General features: G+C 37.4%; 1 protein-coding gene across 1 annotated transcript in view; it reads left to right on the top strand.

Annotated features, from left to right (window-relative positions):
- LOC127787837 (insulin-degrading enzyme-like 1, peroxisomal) overlaps window positions 1–23,197 on the top strand; it is a 128,110-nt gene that overhangs the window by 13,717 nt on the left and 91,196 nt on the right. The window contains exons 4-7 of the mRNA XM_052315864.1: window positions 11,243–11,334; window positions 11,430–11,503; window positions 11,595–11,638; window positions 14,370–14,421. Of these exons, the coding sequence (XP_052171824.1) occupies window positions 11,243–11,334; window positions 11,430–11,503; window positions 11,595–11,638; window positions 14,370–14,421 (262 nt within the window). The remainder of the gene's footprint in view (window positions 1–11,242; window positions 11,335–11,429; window positions 11,504–11,594; window positions 11,639–14,369; window positions 14,422–23,197) is intronic.

Genomic DNA, 23,197 nt, shown 5'->3' with positions numbered 1-23,197 from the left:
CTTGACATGACGAGAAATATAGACTCTCCCTGAGGGGTGTAAACACTTGAAACCAGCATGAACATGACTATAACCTAGAAATACGCACTTGGTTGAATGAAACTGAAATTTATGTTTGTTATAGGGTCGAAGGAAAGGAAAACATGCACAACCAAATGGTTGTAATTGCATATAATCAGGCTCTTTATGATAAAGAACTGAGAATGGGGACTGAAAGTTTAAGGTTGATGCAGCGTGTAGCGTGTGTGTGAAAGAACACACCAAAATAAACCCTTGAGAGAGCAAACTTCAATGACCGAAGCTTGGATTTCAAGAAGACGCAAAAACAAGGCTGTTTTGCTAAGAAAACCCAAATAGGTTGCTAAAATTTGATTGATTTAAAACTTGATTACAAACTCTAGATCTTAGGCATATTTATAGTATTTGGCTAATCCAAATCCATCTAATATTTATAAACAAAATCCAACTAAAATCCTAATAGAAATAAATCCTAATCCAACATGAAGTAGAATCCTAAATCAAGTAGAAACATGAAATTGAATCGTAAATCAAGTAGAATTCTAAAAACTTAAGAAGTATTAAAATATTGTTCTAGCGTGGTCGGGTCGTCTTTGGGCCGGGTCTTGATTGGTGACCGCATCATTCACCTCCACTTGAAAAGAATTCGTTCTCGAATTATGATCTGGGTATGACAACTCAACGTTCGGCAAATACAAAGAAAGATTAGCAACATTGAATGTTTTGGAAATACCCATATGATTTGGCAAATCCACAACATAAGCATTATCATTGATCTTCTTTGTAATCTTGTAAGGACCATACTTCTTTGGCTTGAGCTTGTTTTATTGTCCTGTAGGAATCCGTTCCTTCTTCAAGAATATCATGACTTCATCTCCAACCGCAAATACCTTGTGCTTCCTATGCTTGTCAGCTGTTGCCTTGTACTTCTTATTTGCCTCGTGCAACTTTTGCTTGACATCTTCCTGAACTGCTTGAACGTGTTCGGCTAAGTCACTAGTTGCAACACTGAAACCTGGTACCTTTGGCAATTTTACCAAATCCAATGCATAATTAGGAACTTTCATGTATACGATAGAGAATGGTGATCTTCCTGTTGAGCTATGCATGGCGTTGTTGTAGGCAAATTCCGCTTGAGCTATGACTAGGTCCCATTGTCTTGGCTTGTCTTTGCAAACACTGCGAATCAGATTTCCTAAGGTACGATTCACCACCTCTGTCTGTCCATCAGTCTGGGGATGTGCTGTGCTACTGAAATTCAAAGATGAATCGAACATTCTCCACAAGGTAATCCAAAAGTGACTCAAAAACCTTGTATCACGATCCGAAGTAATAGTGTTAGGGACTCCATGTAGTCTAACAATCTCCTTGAAAAACAGTTTGGCTGTATCTACTGCATCTGCCGTCTTCTTGCATGGGAGAAAGTGCGCCATCTTGGAAAACTTGTCAACCACTACAAAAACAGAATCCATACCTCGTTGGGTTTGCGGTAGACCCAACACGAAATCCATAGATAAATCTTCCCAAATAGCATTGGGAACAGGCAATGGCATGTAGAGACCGGCGTTAGAAGAGTGTCTCTTAACTGTTTGACATATATAACACCTCGCCACAATAATAGAAACATCTCTCCTTGCTCTTGGCCAATAATACCTTCCCATAACAGCTTCAATAGTCTTGTCTCTGCCAAGATGCCCTGCTAAGCCATCACCATGCAAATCCCGACTAATTTTCTCACAAAGAGATGTGCAAGGGATGCACAACTGATTTCCCTTCATGAGAAACCCATCATGCACATAGAAATCTCCTGATGGTTGCTGAGACATGCATTGTTCCCACACATGTTTGAAATCCTCGTCTGTCGCATATAATTCTTTCAAGCACTCAAACCCAACAATCTCAACACTAAGGGTTTTGATCAAATCCACACGCCCACTCAAAGCGTCTGCCACTTGATTATGCTATCTTGACTTATGTACAATTTTATATGGAAATTTATCAATAAAAGCAGACCATCTAGCATGCATATCACTCCTCAATTGCCTTTGGCTACTCAAGTACTTAAGAGCTTGTGTGATCCGTGTAAAGAACAAATTCTTTGGCAATCAAGTAATGTTCCCATGTCTTAAGAGCCCTCACTACTGCATAAAACTCCTTATCATAAGTAGACCACTTTCTTCTAGCTTCACATAACTTCTCATTGAAAAATGCAATTGGTCTCTTCTCTTAGGACAACACAGCACCTATACCCACTCCACTCGCATCACACTCAACCTCAAACAATTTGTCAAAGCTTGGCAAAGCTAAGACAGGAGCGGTACATAATTTCTCTTTTATTAAGGTGAAACTTTGCTCTTATTCTTCATCCCAATGGAACTTTCCTTTCTTTAAACACTAAGTAATTGGAGCCACAATACTACTAAAGTGTTTGATAAACCACCTATAGAAAGTTGCTAACCCATGGAAATTTCGCACATCACTGACATTTTAAGGGGTTGGCCACTCCTTAATAGCTCGCACTTTTTCCTCATCTACCTTTACGCCCTCTTTGCTTATAACAAAGTCCAAGAACAACAAGCTCTCACTCATAAAAGTACACTTCTTCAAATTAGCATAAAGTTTGTTTTCCCTCAACACACTCAACACCTCTCGAATATGCCCCTTATGCTCATTAATAGACTTACTGTATATCAAAATATCATCAAAGTACACCACAACGAGTTTACCAATGAAAGGGCGTAATACTTGGTTCATTAGTCTCATGAAAGTGCTTGGTGCATTGGTTAGTCCAAAGGGCATGACTAACCACTCAAACAACCCATCTCTCGTCTTGAAAGTTGTTTTCCACTCATCTCTAGGTCGAATTCTGATTTGATGATAACTACTTCTAAGATCAATTTTGGTAAAAATCACAGCCCCATCAAGTTGATCAAGCATGTCGTCGAGCCTAGGAATTGGAAATTTGTACCCAATAGTAATTTTGTTGATGGCTCCACTGTCAACACACATCCTCCAACTCTTATCTTTCTTTGGTGTCAATAATGCTGGCACTGCACATGGACTCATGCTAGTCTGAATGTGCCATTTTCTCAACAATTCCTCTACCTGCTCACGCAAAATCTCATTTTCCCTAGGACTCGTCCTGTAGTGTGGTAGGTTAGGCAAGCTAGCACCAGGAACGCGGTCAATGTGGTGTTGAATATCTCTCATAGGAGGTAGCTCATTAGGCAACTCCTCAGGAACCACATCATGAAATTCCTCCAACAATCCCTGCACCTCCACTGAAATTTGATTCACCTTCAGTGGCTCACTCACACTCTCTCCCTTGATAACCAATAAGTGAACCTCTCGAGTATCCTTACACTCCCTCACAAACTCAGTGTGTTTATGTGTAATGGTAAGAAAATTTCGCCCCTCCACTTTAGAAGCTTTGGTTCGATTCTTTTCCACTATGGGTAACAAAGTATAACACACACCTTCTTTCTCAAGCTGATATGTGTTCTTCCTACCCGAGTGCTTAGCATCCACATCAAATTGCCAAGGCCTCCCAAATAAAATATGGCAAGCATCCATATCAACAATATCACAATAGACTTCGTCGGAGTACTTACCAATAGAGAAAGGCACCCTGCAACGTTCATCCACATGTATGCCACCAACTTCTTTGATCCATCCAATCATGTAAGGTCTTGGATGTTTTTCAGGAGTTAACTGCATCTTTGCCACCACGTCTCTTCCTATGATGTTCTCCTGACTTCTACTATCAATAATCAACTCAAAGATTTTTCCTTTCACCGTACACCTCGTGTGAAAAAGCTTATGCCGTTGAGTAGTATCTTCATTCTTTTGAGATAGCATTAACTTCCTCACTACACAGGTATATTCCCCATGTCCATAATCTTCTTCGTCATCCTCCCTATCAGGCTCGCAATATACTTCCTCTTCAGCAACATCTTGCTCTTCCTTTTCTACAATGTTAACTGTTTTCCTCCTTGGACAATCACTAGATCAATGCCCAACCTCATTGCACTTGAATCATTTTAAAAGAATAGGCTTTGCATAAGGATTAAGGGATTTTGGAAGATTAGAAGTAGTACCTCGAATGTTTTCCCCCGTTGTAGCCTTATTAGGGTTGACTGTATGGGGTGGATTGGAGGGTTGCGCTCCTTGAACCGACTTGCCTTTATCAAAAGCTGGTTGTTTATTTCATTCCCACTATACCGACGATAGTTGTCATTACGAAATCTCTCACTCAACATTAACTCAGCCTTTAAAGCTAAGTTCCTTGCTTATTGCACACTCAGAACCATCTGAACCCCAATTTTATCACGAATAGTAGGCTTCAATCAATTCAAGTAACGAACTGCTTGTTGATTGTCACTTTCTGACAATTGGTTTCTCTTCGCCAATCGCAGAAACTCAGAGGTATATTCATTCACACTCTTCATTTCTTGTGCACATCTTTGATAAGCTTCAAACATATATTGTTCATAGTCAGGGGGCAAAAACCTACCTCTTAACAACTGCTTCATTCGTCTCCATATCTGAACTGGGTGTCGGCCTTCCCTCAATCTCGTTTCTCTTAATCGCTCCCACCAAACAGATACACCGCCCTTCAACCTGCAAGCCACTAACTTTACTTGTCGTTCATCTGGGATCACCATGTATTCGAAAAAACGGTCAACCTCAGTGATCCAATCCAGGAACCCCTCAATATCAAGATCTCCACTAAAGGTAGGAATATCAACTTTTAGTTTATACTCATCGTTGCCCCAGTGGTTGTGCTGATACACATTCCTCCTAACCCCTCTACCACCAGGGTTAGCTATTGCTCGACCAAAATCATCATCTTCATTGCTATCTTCAATCACTGGTCTTCTAGGATTAACAAGGACATGATTAATGAGTGGTCTTCTTGCTCCGGCGATTCACCCCATTATTCAGGTTCCTGTCATCATCAACTCATAGTAAGGTGCCCAATTGGTTGCTATGTTGCTCCAATCGCTGCTGGATAGTACGAGTTACTTCCCGCTGTTTTTCGATTGCTCTCTAAATTGCGGACAACCCCTGATCATCGTCATGAGGCTGGTTGCTACCGTTACCTTCAAGATTGGCCATCTGATTGGTTGATTAACCGCTCTGATACCACCTAACGCAACGTGTAGCATGTGTGTGAAAGAACACACCAAAATAAACCCTTGAAAGAGCAAACTTCAATGACCGAAGCTTGGCTTTCAAGAAGACGCAAAAACAAGACTGTTTTGCTAAGAAAACCGAAATAGGTTGCTGAAATTTGATTGATTTAAAACTTGATTACAAACTCTAGATCCTAGGCATATTTATAGTACTTGGCTAATCCAAATTCATCTAATATTTGTAAACAAAATCCAACTAAAATTCTAATAGAAATAAATTCTAATCCAACATGAAGTAGAATTCTAAAACAAGTAGAAACATGAAATTAAATCCTAAATCAAGTAGAATTCTAAAAACATAAGAAGTATTAAAATATTGTTCCGGTGTGGTCGGGTCGGCTTTGGGCCGGGTCTTGATTGGTGACCGCATCAAAGGTAGAAGCGGGCAAACGATTAATGATATGAACAACAGTGGTAAAAGCCTCTACCCAAAATTTTAAGGGCATTTGAGCATGAGCTAATAAGGTAAGACCCATTTCAGCTATTGACGCAGCGTGTAGTGCGTGTGTGAAAAAAACACACTAAAATAAACCCTTGAAAGAACAAACTTCAATGGCCGAAGGATGGCTTTCAAGAAGACGCAAAAATAAGACTGTTTTGCTAAGAAAATCCAAATAGGTCGCTGAAATTTGATTGAGAAAAACTTGATTACAAACTCTACATCCTAGGCATATTTATAGTATTTGGCTAATCCAAATCCATCTAATATTTGTAAACAAAATCCAACTAAAATCCTAATAAAAATAAAATCCTAATCCAACATGAAGTAGAATCCTAAATCAAGTAGAAATATGAAGTTGAATCCTAAATCAAGTATAATTCTAAAACTTAATAAGTATTAAAATAACATGAAGTAGAATCCTAAATCATGTAGAATTCTAAAACTTAAGAGGTATTAAAACATTGTTCCGGCGTGGTTGGGTCGGCTTTGGGCCGGGTCTTGATTGGTGACTGCATCAGCTATGTGGCAATGTTTACGCTCAGCCACACCATTCTGTTGGTGTGTATGAAGACAAGTGAATCTTGGCTGAATGCCACAAGCGGTAAGATAAGCTAGGAAGGCTTTGAACTCACCTCCATTGTCAGTTTGAATAGCCTTGAGTTTGGCATTATATTGGAGTTCAGCAAGCTTGTGAAAGGTTTTAAAAATGGCTAAGGCATTAGACTTTAATTTCAAAGCATATAGACATGTGTATCGAGTGTATGCATCAAGAAAAACAATATAATATCTAAACTCCTCAGTGGAGAGCATTGGTGCTGGTCCGCATAGATCGGAATAAACAAGTTCTAGGGGAGCTTTGGCTGTAATTATGCAATCATCAAAAGGAAGTTGATGCATTTTGCCAACCTTGCAGGAATCACAAAAGAATATATTTAATCTTGAACAAGAAAGACCAATTTTTTTCAACACAAGTCGAAGAACATTCAAAGACGGATGCCCTAATTTGGCATGCCACTGCTGACAAATTTTAGAAACATAGGAAGCAACGGGAAAAGAGGACTCAGACGAAACTGGTCCATTACATTTATTTGAAAAAGAACTATCTAACGAAGCAGAAGCAGCTTGAAATCTTTTTGACAAGGAAGCTGCTGATGTTCTGGACTAAGAAACAAAGTTTGGCACCAATTTTGAACCAGCAGAACCAAAAACAGGATCAAGACGATACAATCCATCTCTAAGAATCCCTCGAAGCAGCACACAACCGGATGCCTTGTCCTTAACAAAACAAGAGTCAGCATGAAACTCAATAGCCAAATTATGATCTTTAGTTAGTTGAGAAACACTGAGAAGATTATGTTGCATAGAAGGAACATGCAACACATTAGGTAGAGACAAGAAAGTTTGAGGAGAAGTTTGTGTGCATAGGTGATTAGAGCCAATATGAGTGATGGATAACTTCTTACCATTACTGACGACAACTCTATCACTGCCACCATAAGGAGAATGTATTGACAGGTTGTTTAGGTTTGATGTAATATGATTTGTGGCACCGGAGTCCACAATCCACAAGGTGTCACCATGAGGAGATGATACAGGAGAGAAATGATTAGCAGAAATGGACGAGGTTTCTGAAGGTGGAGGCGGAGGCAGAGGCAAGTTACCATAGTAAGGTGGAGGCAAGTTGCCATAGTAAGCCTCAGAACTATTAGTTAAGTAGGCTTCATTAGAGCCAATGGGATGAGCTACGAATGACTGCGGATTATTTACCAAAGAACCATTGCCTCTACCAAACTGAGGACCAAAATTTGGATTAGAAGGTGTCAAAGAGAATGATGTGCTCCTCTGAAAGTTCTGATCAAAACGATGATAACAACAATAAGCCAAATGACTAGGCCGTCCACAAAGCTGACAGTACATTTTACGGCCAGAGGAACGACCACGTCCACGACCTCTATAATTTCCACCTCTAAAAGGCACATCTCTAGAACCAACACCACCTCTAGACACTCTGAAATCATCCTTTGTCCATTGTGAGGTCAAATTAACACTGGCAAATCCAATGTTATAAACAGAAGAAACACTAGAAGTGTTCTTAGCTACAAGCCTCTGTTCATGCATTAATAGAAGATATTGAACTTTATCGATATCATCCATCTGGTATGTAACTAGACTTACAACAATCTCAAAATCACTATCTAAACCGTGTAGAATGGCCATCAATAATTCTCTATCATTCAGCGATTCTCCAATAGCAACTAGGACGTGTCCAATACTTTTAAGTTTCAAAATATACTCATTAACAGACAGATCATTCTTCTTCATAGACCTTAACTGTTGCTTTAATTGAAATGATTTTGCAACAGTTTGTTGTGAGTATAAATTTTCAAGCACACTCCAAACTTCACAAGAAGACTCACAATGAATAACTTGTGCTAAAACATCCTTCTCTATAATTGAAAATAGCCAGTCTAAGAGAAGTTGATCTGACCTAATCCAACTAAGACAATCAGGATTGATCACCTGAGCATCGCGATCTGGATTCTTTGGATCGCAAATGTACTGCGCTGGTGTTAGAGACTTATTGATGTATTGTTGCAAGTCAAACGCCCTAATTGTCATTGAAATCTGAGCTTTCCAGAACAAATAATTGCTGGAATCCAATTTGATCGGAACAAAACTAAAAGCCTTCGCTACCGCTATAAAATTTGACTGTGAAGTCGACGACACCGCAGAATTGGAGCGCGGCAACGGAGAGGAGCTAATAGTGTGAGAAGAAGCCATCGACGCAAGTCAATTAGGCTCTGATACCATGAAGCGAGAGCTTCAAGGTTGAACAGAAAAGAAAACGAGATGAAAAAGACCTCGGGATTCAAATGTTATTGAAAATAGAAAATGCGTAACACTTTATAACTAAGGACTCGAATGTCCTTATATACAACCGAATTTAAACTACCGCCTATCAGCACAATATAACTAATAACCAATCATAATAGTAAATAAAGAATAACAATCAGAACAAAACATAAACTACTCTTCCACAGTTTATATATATATATATATGAATATATATGTATGTATGTGTATTTGAGATAATATAAATTTTAGTTAAATAATTTTTTTATGCATCGCCTAGGCCCCAGTCTGGCGCTCGACTAGCGCCTAGCGCGTTTTAGAACACTATATACTAAACAAAATCTTTAACAAACTAACTGTTATTGACATTTGATGTTAACGAACTGAGCAGACAACTGCTGTTTGTTGAAACAGAATCAAAACTAACTAGCTGCACAAGCAACTGAGAATAAAATTGCCTACTACTGATAGCAAACTACATCATCTTCTCTTCTGTCCTCTTATACGTACACAACAAGAAGTAGGTCTATCCTTAACCAAGTGCAAGAGAGATTAGTCATCTCTACTTGTGATTCTTTTCACACACAAGGCACACAAATTGGATGTCTCGGAAGTGAGAGCTCCTATGAAGAAAAAGAAAGAAATTGTCATGCACCTAAGGTTGACCTAGGGTTTTGATAGGAAGTGAGAAGAATTCGAGGGAGAATTAGAATAGAGAGGGGGAAACAGACAAATGAGGGAGGATTCAGACAAAACAGAGATAGGGAGAGAATCAAAGGGAATTGGGAGAGAGATTAGAGAAGTTGAGAGAGAAACATAATTCAATTATCATTCATCTGTCATTTTCTAATTGACCTAACCTATTTATAGGCTACTCTATCCTTTCAGTTACAATACTACTGAAAGGTACAACTGCTACAACAACAATGTACAACCAAAAGAGAAATACATATAATACATAATTACTGTTATATCTTTGGGGATCCTTGGGGTTGTGACAGAAACTAAAAGAAGAGAACTGAAACTGAAATTTGTTGAAAATGATTATTGACATTAGAAATAGAAGATCAATTGAGTATTTATAGAAAGTGAACTTAACTGGTTCTGTTAGAGATACAACTAACTTTGACAGCTGTACAAAGACAAGTGGACAAGTCCTAACTAACAAACTTAACTAAACTATAACTACACTTAACAGAACTGCAGCTAATATTCCTTTGTACAGGAGGAATAGAACTACTTCTCTCATCAAGACTCTTTATTTATTTTTTTTTGGGCGGGGGGTGGGGGATGTAAAAAGAACCTATTTGTTGTGAGCTGCGGATTTACATGGATGTTGGGCCTGTTTCTTGCAAATAATTTAGGGAACCTTTAAAAGGTAACTGATAAAATTTGTACTATCATGAGAATCACATTTGTAAAAAGTGCCTTTGTAAGAATAATTTTAATTGATCTGAAAATAATTTTATTTTCAACTTTTGTTTTTCCTTCACAGTAGAAATTTCTAGTTTCTGCTTTTCCATAGTGGAAAATAATTTCTGCTTGTCCACACTTTTATTTACTTAAAAGCACTTTGTTGCCAACCCATAACACAACTGGACATGCCATTAAACTCCAGAAAACAACTTTGGCCTACCAAACACTAAAACTCTTCTGTTCTCAATTCAAAATTAATTTTAATGTAATAAGAAGAAAACCAACTTCCTTTTGGGTTTAGGATTTAGCATGATAGAAGCCACATTACTTGGGCCTAAGCTTTTCTACATGTTGGGATTTGGCTAGGTATGTTTTTGAGAACAATACTGACTTGGAATTTGTACAAAGTTTTAAGGACCATTGCAATCTTTTGGCACAGAAATATTAGAAGAATGAACCTTTATGTTGCGAGGATTCACTCTAATGTTATTTGAGTTTTGAGAAGTATATTGGCAATGGGATATATTTGCCATATATTGACAAGAGAAAGCACTTTTTGAATGTCTTGGGCTTGTACATGCACCATGTCCTCTTAAGTGGCATGCTTGGCGACTTTGAATATCCGCAATCTCTCATTCTAGGATTTAGCCCTTAATATATGACTCTAGGTGTCAACTTATTGAGGTGCCATCCAGATTTTCACTCTCTTCTTTTAGGGATCAAGACTTGATTAAGGTAGCATGTGTGCCCCATCCAAGGTGCATTATCACAAAGATTTCAATAGATCCTTCCTGGAACTGTTAGGGTAAGTCCCAGTTTGAGTGTTCCAAATTTCTTATTTAGTCTAAGGACATGCTTGTTATTGGCTTGGAGGATGAAATCATTCTTTAAGTGATCTGCTTGCTATGAAATACCCTTGCCTTTAAGATTTTGTTTTGCTTTGTGTTTTTTTTTTTTTTCTTTTGGGAGAATGCTTGTGCACTACTCAACTTAGGGAACTTTCTGTTCAAGTGCCACGCTTATGCACTCTGTCATTTGTAGTGTCACACCCTCTTAAGAGTAGGATCACCTGTGAACCCCGGGCCTCCTAGCCTTAGCCTTGAGGAGACATTAGCATAACGAGGATCTATTCATCAAAATAAATGGTCAGCATTTTTTTTTTTGCTAACCAAATAAATGCTCAGCATTTCAAATATACAACGTAGCCCCAGCTGTGGTTTTCAAGAAAAGAAAAATACTATGAATTGACCTATGATGTTGTAATAGTAGATCCCTATCTCTAGTGTCTGCGCTAACACTTTCGTCGTGACCTAAACAGCATGGAGGTGTCACAAATGCTTTTACATATTCTGAGCAGACCAAATATTATTTTGATGTTAATGCTGACTGTTTTGAGGAGGCTTTGGACAGGTAGGTTCTGTTTTCTTTTCCTTACATGTTAATATTCTGTTCTATGTTGTCAAAAAGTTTTTGTCCTAGATGTTATCATGTTGTTTGCTCTTCAGGTTTGCACAGTTCTTTGTTAAGCCATTGATGTCTCCTGATGCTACCACTAGGGAAATAAAAGCTGTTGATTCTGGTTAGGTTTCCTTTTCATGCTTGATTATGTCCTTTTTTGTTTAAATCTGGAATTGTAGTTGGTTACCACTACTTTTTTCTCTCATATGCAGAGAACCAAAATTATTCACTGTCAGATGCTCGGAGAATGAATCAGGTGTGAATTACTTTTCCACTTCTTCCCATGATACCCTTCTTAGGCCTTTCAGTCAGTTGATGGAATTTGGTTTATAAGCAGCTGATGGAACTGGTCCTATAAGTCATTTGGCTTTCTCACCTTTTTATTTATTGATTTTTTTTGGGTTATTGTTATGAAAATACTTCGGACTTCAAGTGATTTGCATGTCCAATCTGTATTTAGAATATTTCTCTATCTGCATCTTTTGTCTCATACATATATAAATATCTGATTTTCTCTATTACCATCTCATCTCCTCGCACATTTAATTGTCAAAGCACAATTTTAAGATGTAGATCCAAAAAAATGAAAACCTCTTGGGCAGGCATTTTTTAAGTGGGCTGTGATACTTAGCAGAGATCTTGTATGCAGATAGAGTGGAGTGGATAAAAAAGACCCATTTTTCTGAGTAGTTGGAAAAAGGCTTTGATTAACCAAAAAGAAAGGAATAAAGGCTTCTAAGTTTTGAACAGATTCTGATATTGACCTGTCATGCTATTTAATTTTTTTTTTGGGTGGGATGGGAGGGAAACGTACTAAACTGTTGGTCTTTGAGATTTTCTAAAATGAATGTTAGAATTATTTTTTGATGTGTAGCGGAGATGAGGATGTTAAGATGGATGTGCGGACATACAAGAAAGGATAAAATTAGAAATGAAGTTATTCGTAATAAGGTAGGAGTAGTGCCAATCGAGAAGAAGATGAGAGAGACTAGACTAAGATGGTTTGGTCATGTGAGAAGGAGACTAAGAGACGCTCTTGTGAGGAGAGTTGATGAAATGGAACAATTAGTCACAAAAAGAGGTAGAGGTAGACCCAAGAAGACTTTGGGAGAGACATTAAAATTTGATATGAAATATATGGATCTAAATGAGGATATGACAAAAGACAGAAATACATGAAAGTCTAGAATTTATGTAGCCGACCCCACATAGTGGGATAAAGGCTGGATATGTTGTTGTTGTTGTTGTTTGTATCCTTAAAACCAAGGTTGTTAAAATCGAGATTTTAAGTGGGACCGAAGGAGGGTCTATAAAATCGAATCGTAAACTTGGATCGTAAAATCATAAGATTTTAGAGACAATTATAAATATCGTTTAATCTATGTAAATATAAGTTTATAATGACATAATTTTATAAAAAATGAATTAATATTGCTTAATAAGATGATTATTTCAATCTTATTCCTTGTTATGAATGAAATACATGTTACCTATTTGAAAATAACTTCATCTATCAATTTCAAAAATACTAAATAATATGAAATTTTTATATATTAAGTTCATTGATCATCATTCATCCATCCATAATGAAAATTTCGAATATTAGTTCATATAATGTAAATTATCATAAGTCATAACCTAATATAATAAAAACAACACACATTGGTAAACTTCTACATTACAAGCAATAATTATAATAAAAGCTCCAACAAACATTCAATTCTCTAAGGAAACCAACAATAATTCACTTTCAAATTAAGGAAACCAACAATAATCAAATTAAGGTAGATGAAGAAGAAACATATGAAGTTGTGGCGGACATGAATCATCGAATCAGACCAAGAAATTGCAAAAGAAATAAATGAAGAAATTGCAAAAGAAGAAGTAGGCGAAGCTATTTACCCCTTTAAGCTAAATTGACAGCGGCATTGAGTAATCGAAGCTATGAATCTATCCGTGTTGCATGGAAATGACAACACCGAGTAGGCGAGCACAAAAACGTCAATTCGTGTTTGTGAATTGACGGCGGCTCAGTTGGTAGTTTGTGTTTGTGAATTGACAACAACACTGAGCAATCGAAGTTGTGAATCGACAGTGACACTGAGCACCAAGCAACCATGCGACAAGGGGGAATGATGGAAGGCTATGACGAAGGTGTTTGAGAGAGATAAGGGTTCCTAGAGGCAGAGGGCATCCCTCGAATCAAAATTAATATTATGCTTTCCGTCTATAAGACATAATTTTTTTCATCTCTTAACCTTTCTATGCATGAAAACTGAAATCGGTAAAATTGTTGTTCAACTCGAGATTCTATCGATTCTACCAAGTTGAATCTGGATTCACTTTGATTCTACTGCAATTTAGATTTTATATGGGCGTTGAGTCGTTTAGAGGTTCTGGACACGTAAAATCATAAAATCGTACGAGTTGAATCGGGATTTTGACAACCAAGCTTGAAACTGCCTAGCCTAATGGATTAGGTGTCAGTTTTTTACTTTTACTTGTCTTTTGGCAAAATTTTGGACAAGTTGTAAGAACCAGTCCAACAGTTCATGGTTGGTTTGCCATTAGTCTTTAACAAGTTAGTTGGTTTCTCCTTGAGTTACCTTTCTACATGTTTACTTAAGAAAGTAGTGTGGAAGTAATGCTATATTGAGCTTCTACAATGTTTTTAAGCCATCGTTGATGTCTCTCTTTCAAAGTTTTAGAAGTCTCTTCTTTTTTGAGCTGTTGTTTTTATTTTGGCCTGTGGAGTTTGAGAAGTCACTTGCTTATAGAAGACTGCCTGAAATAGTGTGCCTTTCCATGTGAGGTATTACTTTAATTACAAGCATACTGATTTACATTGTTGAAGAATTATTGCTACATTATAATTGCCTATGTTGTTCTAGTTAATGCGTGTCCCACTAAATAGTAAGAGTGTAGTTTTGCTTTTCTATGGAGGAATAACTCTACCTGCATTTTATGCTTTAAATTAATTTGTGCAGCTTCAAAGACATTTCAGTTCTGAGAAACATCCTTATCACAAATTCGGTACAGGTTGGTGTTTCCAAATTATTTACTTTGTTAGTCATCATTAATCCATGCAGCTGAACATCTTTTGTTCATGAATGCTATTTGGCGTGGTTTTAGTCATAACTTGTAAATTACGTCTCTTGTTTGTGATAATGAAGAAGTTTAGACTGTAAAACTCCTTGATCTATTATTCGGATTGGAGACATATATATATATATATTACAACAAATGGTAACTGCCCCTACGGGGACAGTTAAACAGAAAAAAACTGCCTAATTTAAGAAAATAAATAATTGTATAATGAATCAATTAAATTGTCTCTATTATTTTGTATAACTGTCTAACTATTCTTATATTTCTGCACATGGTTTTCTACATGTCCCCTTGAGTTGGGCTGTAAATATGAAGTAAGCCTAGCTTGGATCTTCACATCTTCAAACTAAGTCTTTGGTAGGTAGTCTTTGGTAGGTCCTTGGTATATACGAAATCCACCTTCAATTTTTCTTTTTATGAAGTGCCTGTCTATTTAGGTCATTTTGAACATATTGAGTTGCTACCAATATCTAGTTAGGCTACTAAAATATTGGATGACTAAGAGGTCTGCTTGACAACACCTCTGTTGTGTTTTCAGGGTCGGAATACGTCTCCTCTGTGGTATCCCAGATTTTTTGTGCCATCTCGTGGAGGATGAGATTTTCTCCGACTTCATTACTCATGGAATTGACAAGCCATGATATTACCATATTATGTTAAGCCATGACATTACCATATTATGTTCTACCTTCCATGTCTTGTACTTCAAATCTGTTGAATTCGGTTTAGGGGCTTCACCATTAAGATAGTCATTTTTTTCTCTACTACTTATGAACATCATAACTGAATGTCCATTAGACCTAGGAATAGCGGGAACTTGAGAGGAGGAAGTAGAGACTGCTGTGGTAAAGGATGCTAGGTAAAGGATGCCATTGGGACGATGGAGAAATTTTCTAATCAGAAATGCTTCGATACCATGAAGAAGTTTGGATTGTAAAACTCTTTGATCTATTATTCGAATTGAATACACACACACACACACACACATATATATAGCAATGATGCTTCCTATTCTAATGTAGCACATGGCCCATGTTTCACCTTGCATATGTTTTGATTTTTTTTTTCCTTTTTATGTTGATGCCAAAAGTAAAAGTTGTCTTTTGCTGCTCCTTTTCCATTTTGGCTTGCATCATAATGATCACCAGTATATATTGATTGATTTTTATCATAGTAGCTCTATTTACCTTTGGTGCCATTGCCAGCATCCGTTCATGTTAGGTATTACTTGGCTTTGCATCATATATATAACTTTGCAATAAAACATAAAACATATACCCTATGGTATTTCTTTTATCTTCTTATGTTTCCTTTTTTTATCCTTAAATCAAAAAAGATGTTGGATGAGTGGATAAAGAACAGTTTAGTGCCTATCTTTAATAATTAAGGCAATGTTTGAAGTTGTGAAAACTATAGAGGGATCAAGCTATAATGAGCTACACTATGAAACTTTGGAGAGGATACTTGAGCAAAGATTAAGGAGAAAAAATATGAGGTTGTTTGATTGTAGAAAACAAGGCGTGTTTTCTGGAAAAAATTTCCATAAAAAACAGAAAAGTAAAAAATGTGTTAAAATAAGAAAAGTTTTCAAATAGAAAACAAAAAGTGAAAAAAAATCTAGTTTTCTAATTTTATATTGACTGCTAGAAAACATTGTTAGGATATTTCCATTGTCTTCTTCACAAAAATTGAGGGAGTTTTCCTTGTGTTTTCTGAATAGAGAACATGAACTTTCAGCTGAACCAAAATCAATATTAATTGTATTTGAGTTAATATCAATAAAAATAGTAAAAATGTGAATTTGAAAGCTTATCAATAATTTATTTATAATATAGAAATATCAACAATATCAATAAATAAAAATTTGATTAATAATAAATAATTTTATACTATAATATTGTAAAATTGATTTATAATCAATATTATTATATTAATAATAATATATTATAAATAATAAAAATATAATAAATAGTATCATTGATTAATAATAAAGATTATAAGTATAACAATATAATTATAAATTTCTATACTTGTAAAAAAGAATTAAAAATTATAACCAATATCATTAATGATTGTCATTAACATTGTAATACTTGTTATATAATGTATAATTTACACATTGGTATTAATAGGCTTGGGAAAGGCCTATTACAGAGTCCCTAGAGAAGTGTTGTGGAAGGTGTTTTGATCTGAAATCAATTTAGATTGCTTATACATAAGTTATTAAGGACGTATCATTAAGCAAAAATGCATGTTAGGACTTGTGGAGTAGATATTGAACTTTGCCTAATTAGAATGATTACATCAAGGTTCTTCATTTGGCACTTATGATGGGTGAATTTAGAAAGCGTATCTAGTAAGAAGTTCCCTGGTGTATGCTATTTGTAGATGATATTGTCTTGGTGGATGTGACATCCTATGCATTAATTAAGGTCAAAAAGGGGAGAAAGGAATGGTAGGAGGGTTCACTATGAGAAGGAATGATATGTTCAACCTATAGTAAATGAAATAGTCAACAACAGAATCAACTACAATCTATAGTCAACGTGATAGTCAACTACAGGAAAGACGAATGAAAGCAAGCTAACAATTTAGGAAAGCAACGGATTTTGATGGCTTAAATGAAAAGGATAATGAAGCACTTTTTGGATATGTTATGTGTAGAGAAAAAGAATAATGATTTTTCTTACTGCATTCCAATGTACATGGTTGTGATCCTGTTATAGAGGAAAGAGGAGAGATATAAAATAGAAACTATAAACTATACAAACTTACCATCTACAAGAACTACCATATATGAGAGAGATATATATTTACACTATTAAGTAAGTTTCCTAAGTTACACTTAGGAAACTTCTTAATCTAGAGTAGGAAAGATAATGCAGCATCTCTGTAGCATCCTTGATTGATATGGTGAACCCGCATTACCATATACACACGCAATCATGATACATAACACTCCCCCTCAAGTTGGGGAATGAATGTCAATCATTCCCAGCTTGCCTACTAGAACCTCAAACCGTGTGATGGATAGTCCTTTGGTAAGAATATCTGCCACTTGATGGCTGGAGGGCACATAGGGAATATGGAGGAGACCAGAACCCAACTTTTCCTTAAGGAAATGGGCGGCGGTCAATTTTAATATGTTTTGCCCTGTCATGTTGAATAGGATTGTGGCCAATACTAATAGTCGATTGATTATCACACAAAAGCTCAATAGGTCTTTGTACCAGGACCTTCAAATCCTCTAGGAGAATATGTAATCATAATAGCTCACACACCTTGAGGGCCATGGTCCCTGAAATTAGCCTCAACACTTGATCTAGCCACAACTCTTTGCCTTTTGCTTTTCCAAGACACCAAATTGCCCCTAAAGAATACACAATACCCAGTTGTGGATCTCTTGTCCACTAGAGACCCTTCATAGTTAGCATTCGTGTATCCTTGGATCTTTAAATCAGCTCCTGGAGCAAATAAAATCCCCTTGCCCGATGTAGCTTTAAGGTAGTTCAAAGTTCTCCTCACGGCATGCTTGTGTTCCTCGGTAGGACTATGCATAAACTAACTCACTAGGTTGACAACAAAGGCTATGTCAGGCCCAATGTGAGAGAGATAAATCAATTTACCCACTAAGCGTTGAAACCTCCCTCTATCCACAACCTCTCCATTAGGATTCTCTTGCAATTTGGTGTTAGGGTCCACCGGTATCCTTGCTCCTTTGCCTCCTAGCATACCTATTTCAGCAAGCAGGTCAAGAACATACTTTCGTTGGGACAAGAAAATCCCGGCCTTGGAATAGGCTACTTCAATGCCTAAGAAATATTTCAACATCCTAAGGTCCTTAATCTCAAACTCCTTGGCTAAATTCTGCTTTAGAAGCTCTTGTTCAACTGAATCATTGTCAGTTACCACAATATCATCAATATAAACAAGTAATGCTCTTACCTTCTCTCCCAAGTGCTTGATGAAGAGGGTATGATCCCCTCTACTATGATGATACCCCATAGAAGTCATAGCCTTAGAGAACTGGCCAAACTAGGCTTGTGGGGACTGCTTGAGCTTATATAGAGCCTGTTTAATTCTGCATACTTCCTGCTCCTCCATGTTGAAATCCAGGTGCATCTCTATGAAGACCTCTTCTTCCAAATCCCCATGTAGGAAAGCATTTTTAACATCAAGTTGTTGTAGCTTCCACCCATAAGTGCCTGCTCAGGCTATAAGTACTTGGACTGTAGTCATCTTGGTCATTGGCGCAAAGGTTTCAAGGTAGTCTATGTCATAAGATTGAGTATAGCCCTTGGCAACAAGACGTGCTTTATTCCTTTCTAGGGTGCCATCAGCCTTGTACTTCAAATTAAAGATCCACCTGTAGTCCACTGGTTTAACCCCCTTTGGTCTAGACACTAATTCCCAAATCTGATTTTTATTGAGGGCCCTCATCTCTTCCAACGTAGCCTCTTTCCATTTTGGATCCTTAAGAGCCCCCTCCACTGATTTGGGAATAACAATAGCATCCAATGAGGTTAGGAAGCTTTTGTGGCTTTGGGAAAGGCAATGGTAGGATAGATAATTGGATAATGGGTGTTTAGTACAAGTTCGAACCCCTTTTCGGATAGCAATGGGCACGTCTAGATTAGCAGGTTTAGGGTGAGAGATAGTTGGGTTGGAACCTCTAGGTGAACCTTCATAAGGTGCTACTTCCACATCTGAATCAGGAGCTGATGGTGGTGTAGGCTGTGGACCATCAATATGGTGTCTTCTCTTGTACACATAAGAAGAGCCCTTGTATCTAATAGAAGATGGAAGCTGTTGATCTGCTTGTTCTTTGCGGGGGAATTTTGATGCATAGGAGAAGTATGTCTGAGGGGAAGTAGGAAGATTGGGATTAGGTGGGAGATCAAGCTGATTGGGACTTAATGTTGCTGATTCTAAGATAGGGAAGAGATGCTCAAGGTCCTGATTAGCAATCTTGATAGACTCCCCTTGAGGTCTTAGCTTGGGAAGGATAAAAAAATGATTGGGACTTAACAAAGGTAACATCTTTAGAAACATAGAACTTGCGTGAGGTAGGATTGTAACATTTATAGCCCTTTTGAGTAAGAGAATACCCAAGGAAGACACATCTATGAGCCTTAGGATCAAGTTTGTCTCGATTGACTTTAGGAATGTGAACAAAACATACACACCTAAACACTCTAAGACGTAGGGGAGAATGTAAAGTGAGATCAGGGAAAAAAGATGCTAAACATTGGAAAGGACTTCGATTGTTAAGAACCCTAGATGGAACCCTATTAATCACATAAGTTGTTAACACAGCTTCTCTCCAAAAATATTTTGGGACATGGTGATGATGAAGGAGAGTGCAGGTCACATTAAGAAGATGTATCATCTTCCTTTTAGCTACTCCATTATGTTGTGGAGTATCTATGCAAGAGGATTCATGGACAATGCCCTCTTGTTGGAAGAATTGATGCAAGTGATTATTGAAGTAATCCCTTGCATTATCAGTTCTAAATTTCTGGGTAGGAGTGCCAAATTGAGTGGAGATCATTCATTTTGTAGAAATAAGGTAAAACAAACTCAATGGTAGCCCTTTAGAAGAAAAACCCAACACATCCGAGTACAATCATCAATAAAAGATACGAACCAATTTGCCCTACAACAGTTTGGTATTTTGGATGGCCCCCAAACATTAGAATGGACTAGAGTGAATGGCTTGGTAGAAAGTTTATTGCTAATTGGATAAGATAGTCGATGGTGTTTAGCCATTATACACACATCACATTGAAAGTTACTAGGATCTAGAGTGTTAAACAAAGTGGGAAACATTCTTTTCAACAGAATAAAAGGGGGATGGCCTAATCTAAAGTGATGAAGCCAAATGATGGAGAGATCTAAAGCAAATTGGGAGGAACATGCCATCCTCAACTGTCTCCTTTTAGGGCAAACACTCTTCCCTTCCAAGACATATAGCCTACTGTGCTCTTCAACCACACTAATCATCCTCTTTGTGTCCATAGCCTGAAATTTACACGTGTGGAGAAAAATAGCATGGCAATTTAAGTCTTTAGTTAGTTGATGAATGGAAATTTGATTGGTAGTCAAATTAGGAACATGTAGTACTTGGTTAATGGACAATTGAGGGCTAAGATGGACTTTGCACTTTCCTGTAATAGGAACAGAGGTTCCATTTGCAATAGTGATCTGTTTGATGGTTTCAAGAGGTTCATAAATCTCAAAAACATGGAGGTTAGGGTCATATGATCAGTGGCTCCTGAATCAAGGATCCATATGTTGTTCCTATCAGTTTTAAAGGCTGAAAAAGAACCATAGTTTAGGCATTTACCTTACTACACAAGAGAGCAGGATGCCCCATCTTGGAATGTATGTAGGAAAGCCTTCAACTTATTAAGCTCCTTTGAATTCAACTAAGTGAGATCAGTCTCAGTTGACTCTCCCTTATTAGTTCCTTTTTCTTTGTGAGAAAATAATTAGGAGAGAAAAAAACCTAAGAGACTAACCTCTCTTAGCTTGTTATTTATAATTAGTATAATAGGCCTTAAACCTGTGGGCTTAATCTAATTACAAAATAAAACGCACATATAATAATTATAATATATATTAATAATTCTAATACTCCCTCTTAAGCTGGAGCATAGATATCATATGCACCAAGCTTGTTACAAATATATTCCACTCGAGCACCCTTTAGAGACTTGGTGAAGACATCTGCAAGTTGATCGTTGGAGTTAACAAACTCTGTAACAATAACACATTCAACTAGTTTTTCTCTAACAAAGTGACAGTCGATTTCAATATGCTTAGTTCGTTTATGGAACACTGGATTGGAAGTAATGTGTAAGGCAGCCTGATTATCATAAATAACCTTCATAGGAGACACTTCACAAAACTTGAGTTCTTGCAAGAATTGTTTAAGCCAGATGAGCTCACAAGTTGCATTAGCCATAGCCCGATACTCTGCCTCTGCATTAGATCTAGCTACTACATTTTGTTTCTTACTTTTCCAAGAAACTAGATTTCCTCCCACAAGAACACAATATCCAGAAGTTGACTGACGATCAGAAGGAGATCCTGCCCAATCTGCATCTGCATAACAACAAATATCTGTGTGACCCTTATCCTCATAGAGTGGCCCTTTACTTGGCTCTCTTTTGATATATCTCAAAATTTGGATAACAGCATTCCAGTGAGAATCACATGGTGAAGTAAGGAACTGGCTAACTACACCCATAGTAAAAGCAATGTCAGGACGAGTGACTGTGAGATAGTTCAACTTGCTTACCAGTCTTTTATACCTTCTAGGATCTGAATAAAGCTCCCCCTGTCCCGGCAAGAGTCGGACATTCGGATCCATTGGGGTGTCAACTGGTTTGCAATTCACCATACCAGTTTCTTCTAAGATGTCCAGTGCATACTTCTTCTGAGAAATTGAGATACCATCTCCTGATTGAGCAACTTCAATACCTAAGAAATACCGAAGTCGGCCTAAGTGTTTGGTCTAAAAGTGTTGATGTAGATGTTCCTTCAACTTTTGTATTCCAACCTGATCACTCCCTGTGATAACAATGTTATCTACATAAACCACAAGGTAGATACATAAGGAAAATAAATGGTGATAGAAAAACGAATGATCAGTCTCACTTCAAGTGAGACCAAAGGCTTGAACGACAGTGCTGAACCTGCTAAACCACGCCCGTGGAGTTTGTTTCAGACTATAGAGAGACTTCCTGAGTTTGTAGACTATATTGGACTCCCCCTGAGCAACAAAACCAGGGGGTTGCTCCATGTATATCTCTTCTTGCAAATCACCATGAAGAAAGGCATTTTTAATATCAAGCTGATAGAGTGGCCAATGACGCGTAGCAACCAAAGAGAGAAAGAGGCAAACAGAGGCCATTTTCGCAACAGGAGAGAAAGTATCGCTGTAAGCCAGCCCATATATCTGTGTAAAACTTTTGGCAACCAAGTGGGTCTTAAGACGTTCCACCTGACCATCAGGACCCACTTTGGGTGTGAATAACCAACGACAACCAACGAGAGTCTTTCCTGGTGGTAAAGACATCAAATCCCAAGTACCATTTGAATGTAAGGCGTCAATCTCTTCTAACATAGCCTGGTGCCAACGAGAATGAGTGTAACGACCCGTTAGAAGGCCTAGGCGTTTTCGGGTATTTTATTTTGGGTTAAAAAATTTTTGCTTCAATTAATTTAGGGTTGAAAATATTTTTCTTTTGCTTATTGGAATAAAGAGTAAGTGGAAATAAGAATTTTGTAGCCTATTCAAATGGGATCCCAAAAATTGGGGGGGGGGGGGGGGGAGTCCAGATAAATTGGGCCATTGAGATGTGTTTGGAATTTTAATTATATTATGAATGGGTTTGGATTATGATAATTTATTTGGGTTAGTGTGTTGGGCTATGGAATGGCCCACGGCATGGGCTAAGCCCAATTGAGAAATGAAATTTGAAATCTTTAAAAGAAAATCATAATAAATTAAATTGGCCAGCAAATGTCAATAGTGCCCTTGGTTTTCCTTTTGATCATTGTAAGGGTGAAGGCCAATTAAGTAATCTGTCATGGAATGTAGGGGCAGACCTGCAACCCTCTCTTTATCCCCTCTGTTACGCCGAGGAGTTCCTCTTTAGTGTATCATTTTTGGCGCCCAACTTCCCCGCCTGTATTTTTT

Source organism: Diospyros lotus, chromosome 13 (assembly GCF_014633365.1).
Source record: "Diospyros lotus cultivar Yz01 chromosome 13, ASM1463336v1, whole genome shotgun sequence".
NCBI classification, from domain to species: Eukaryota; Viridiplantae; Streptophyta; class Magnoliopsida; order Ericales; family Ebenaceae; genus Diospyros; species Diospyros lotus.
Note: the sequence above shows the minus strand (reverse complement) of the source record. Positions and strands in the feature narration are given on the sequence as shown.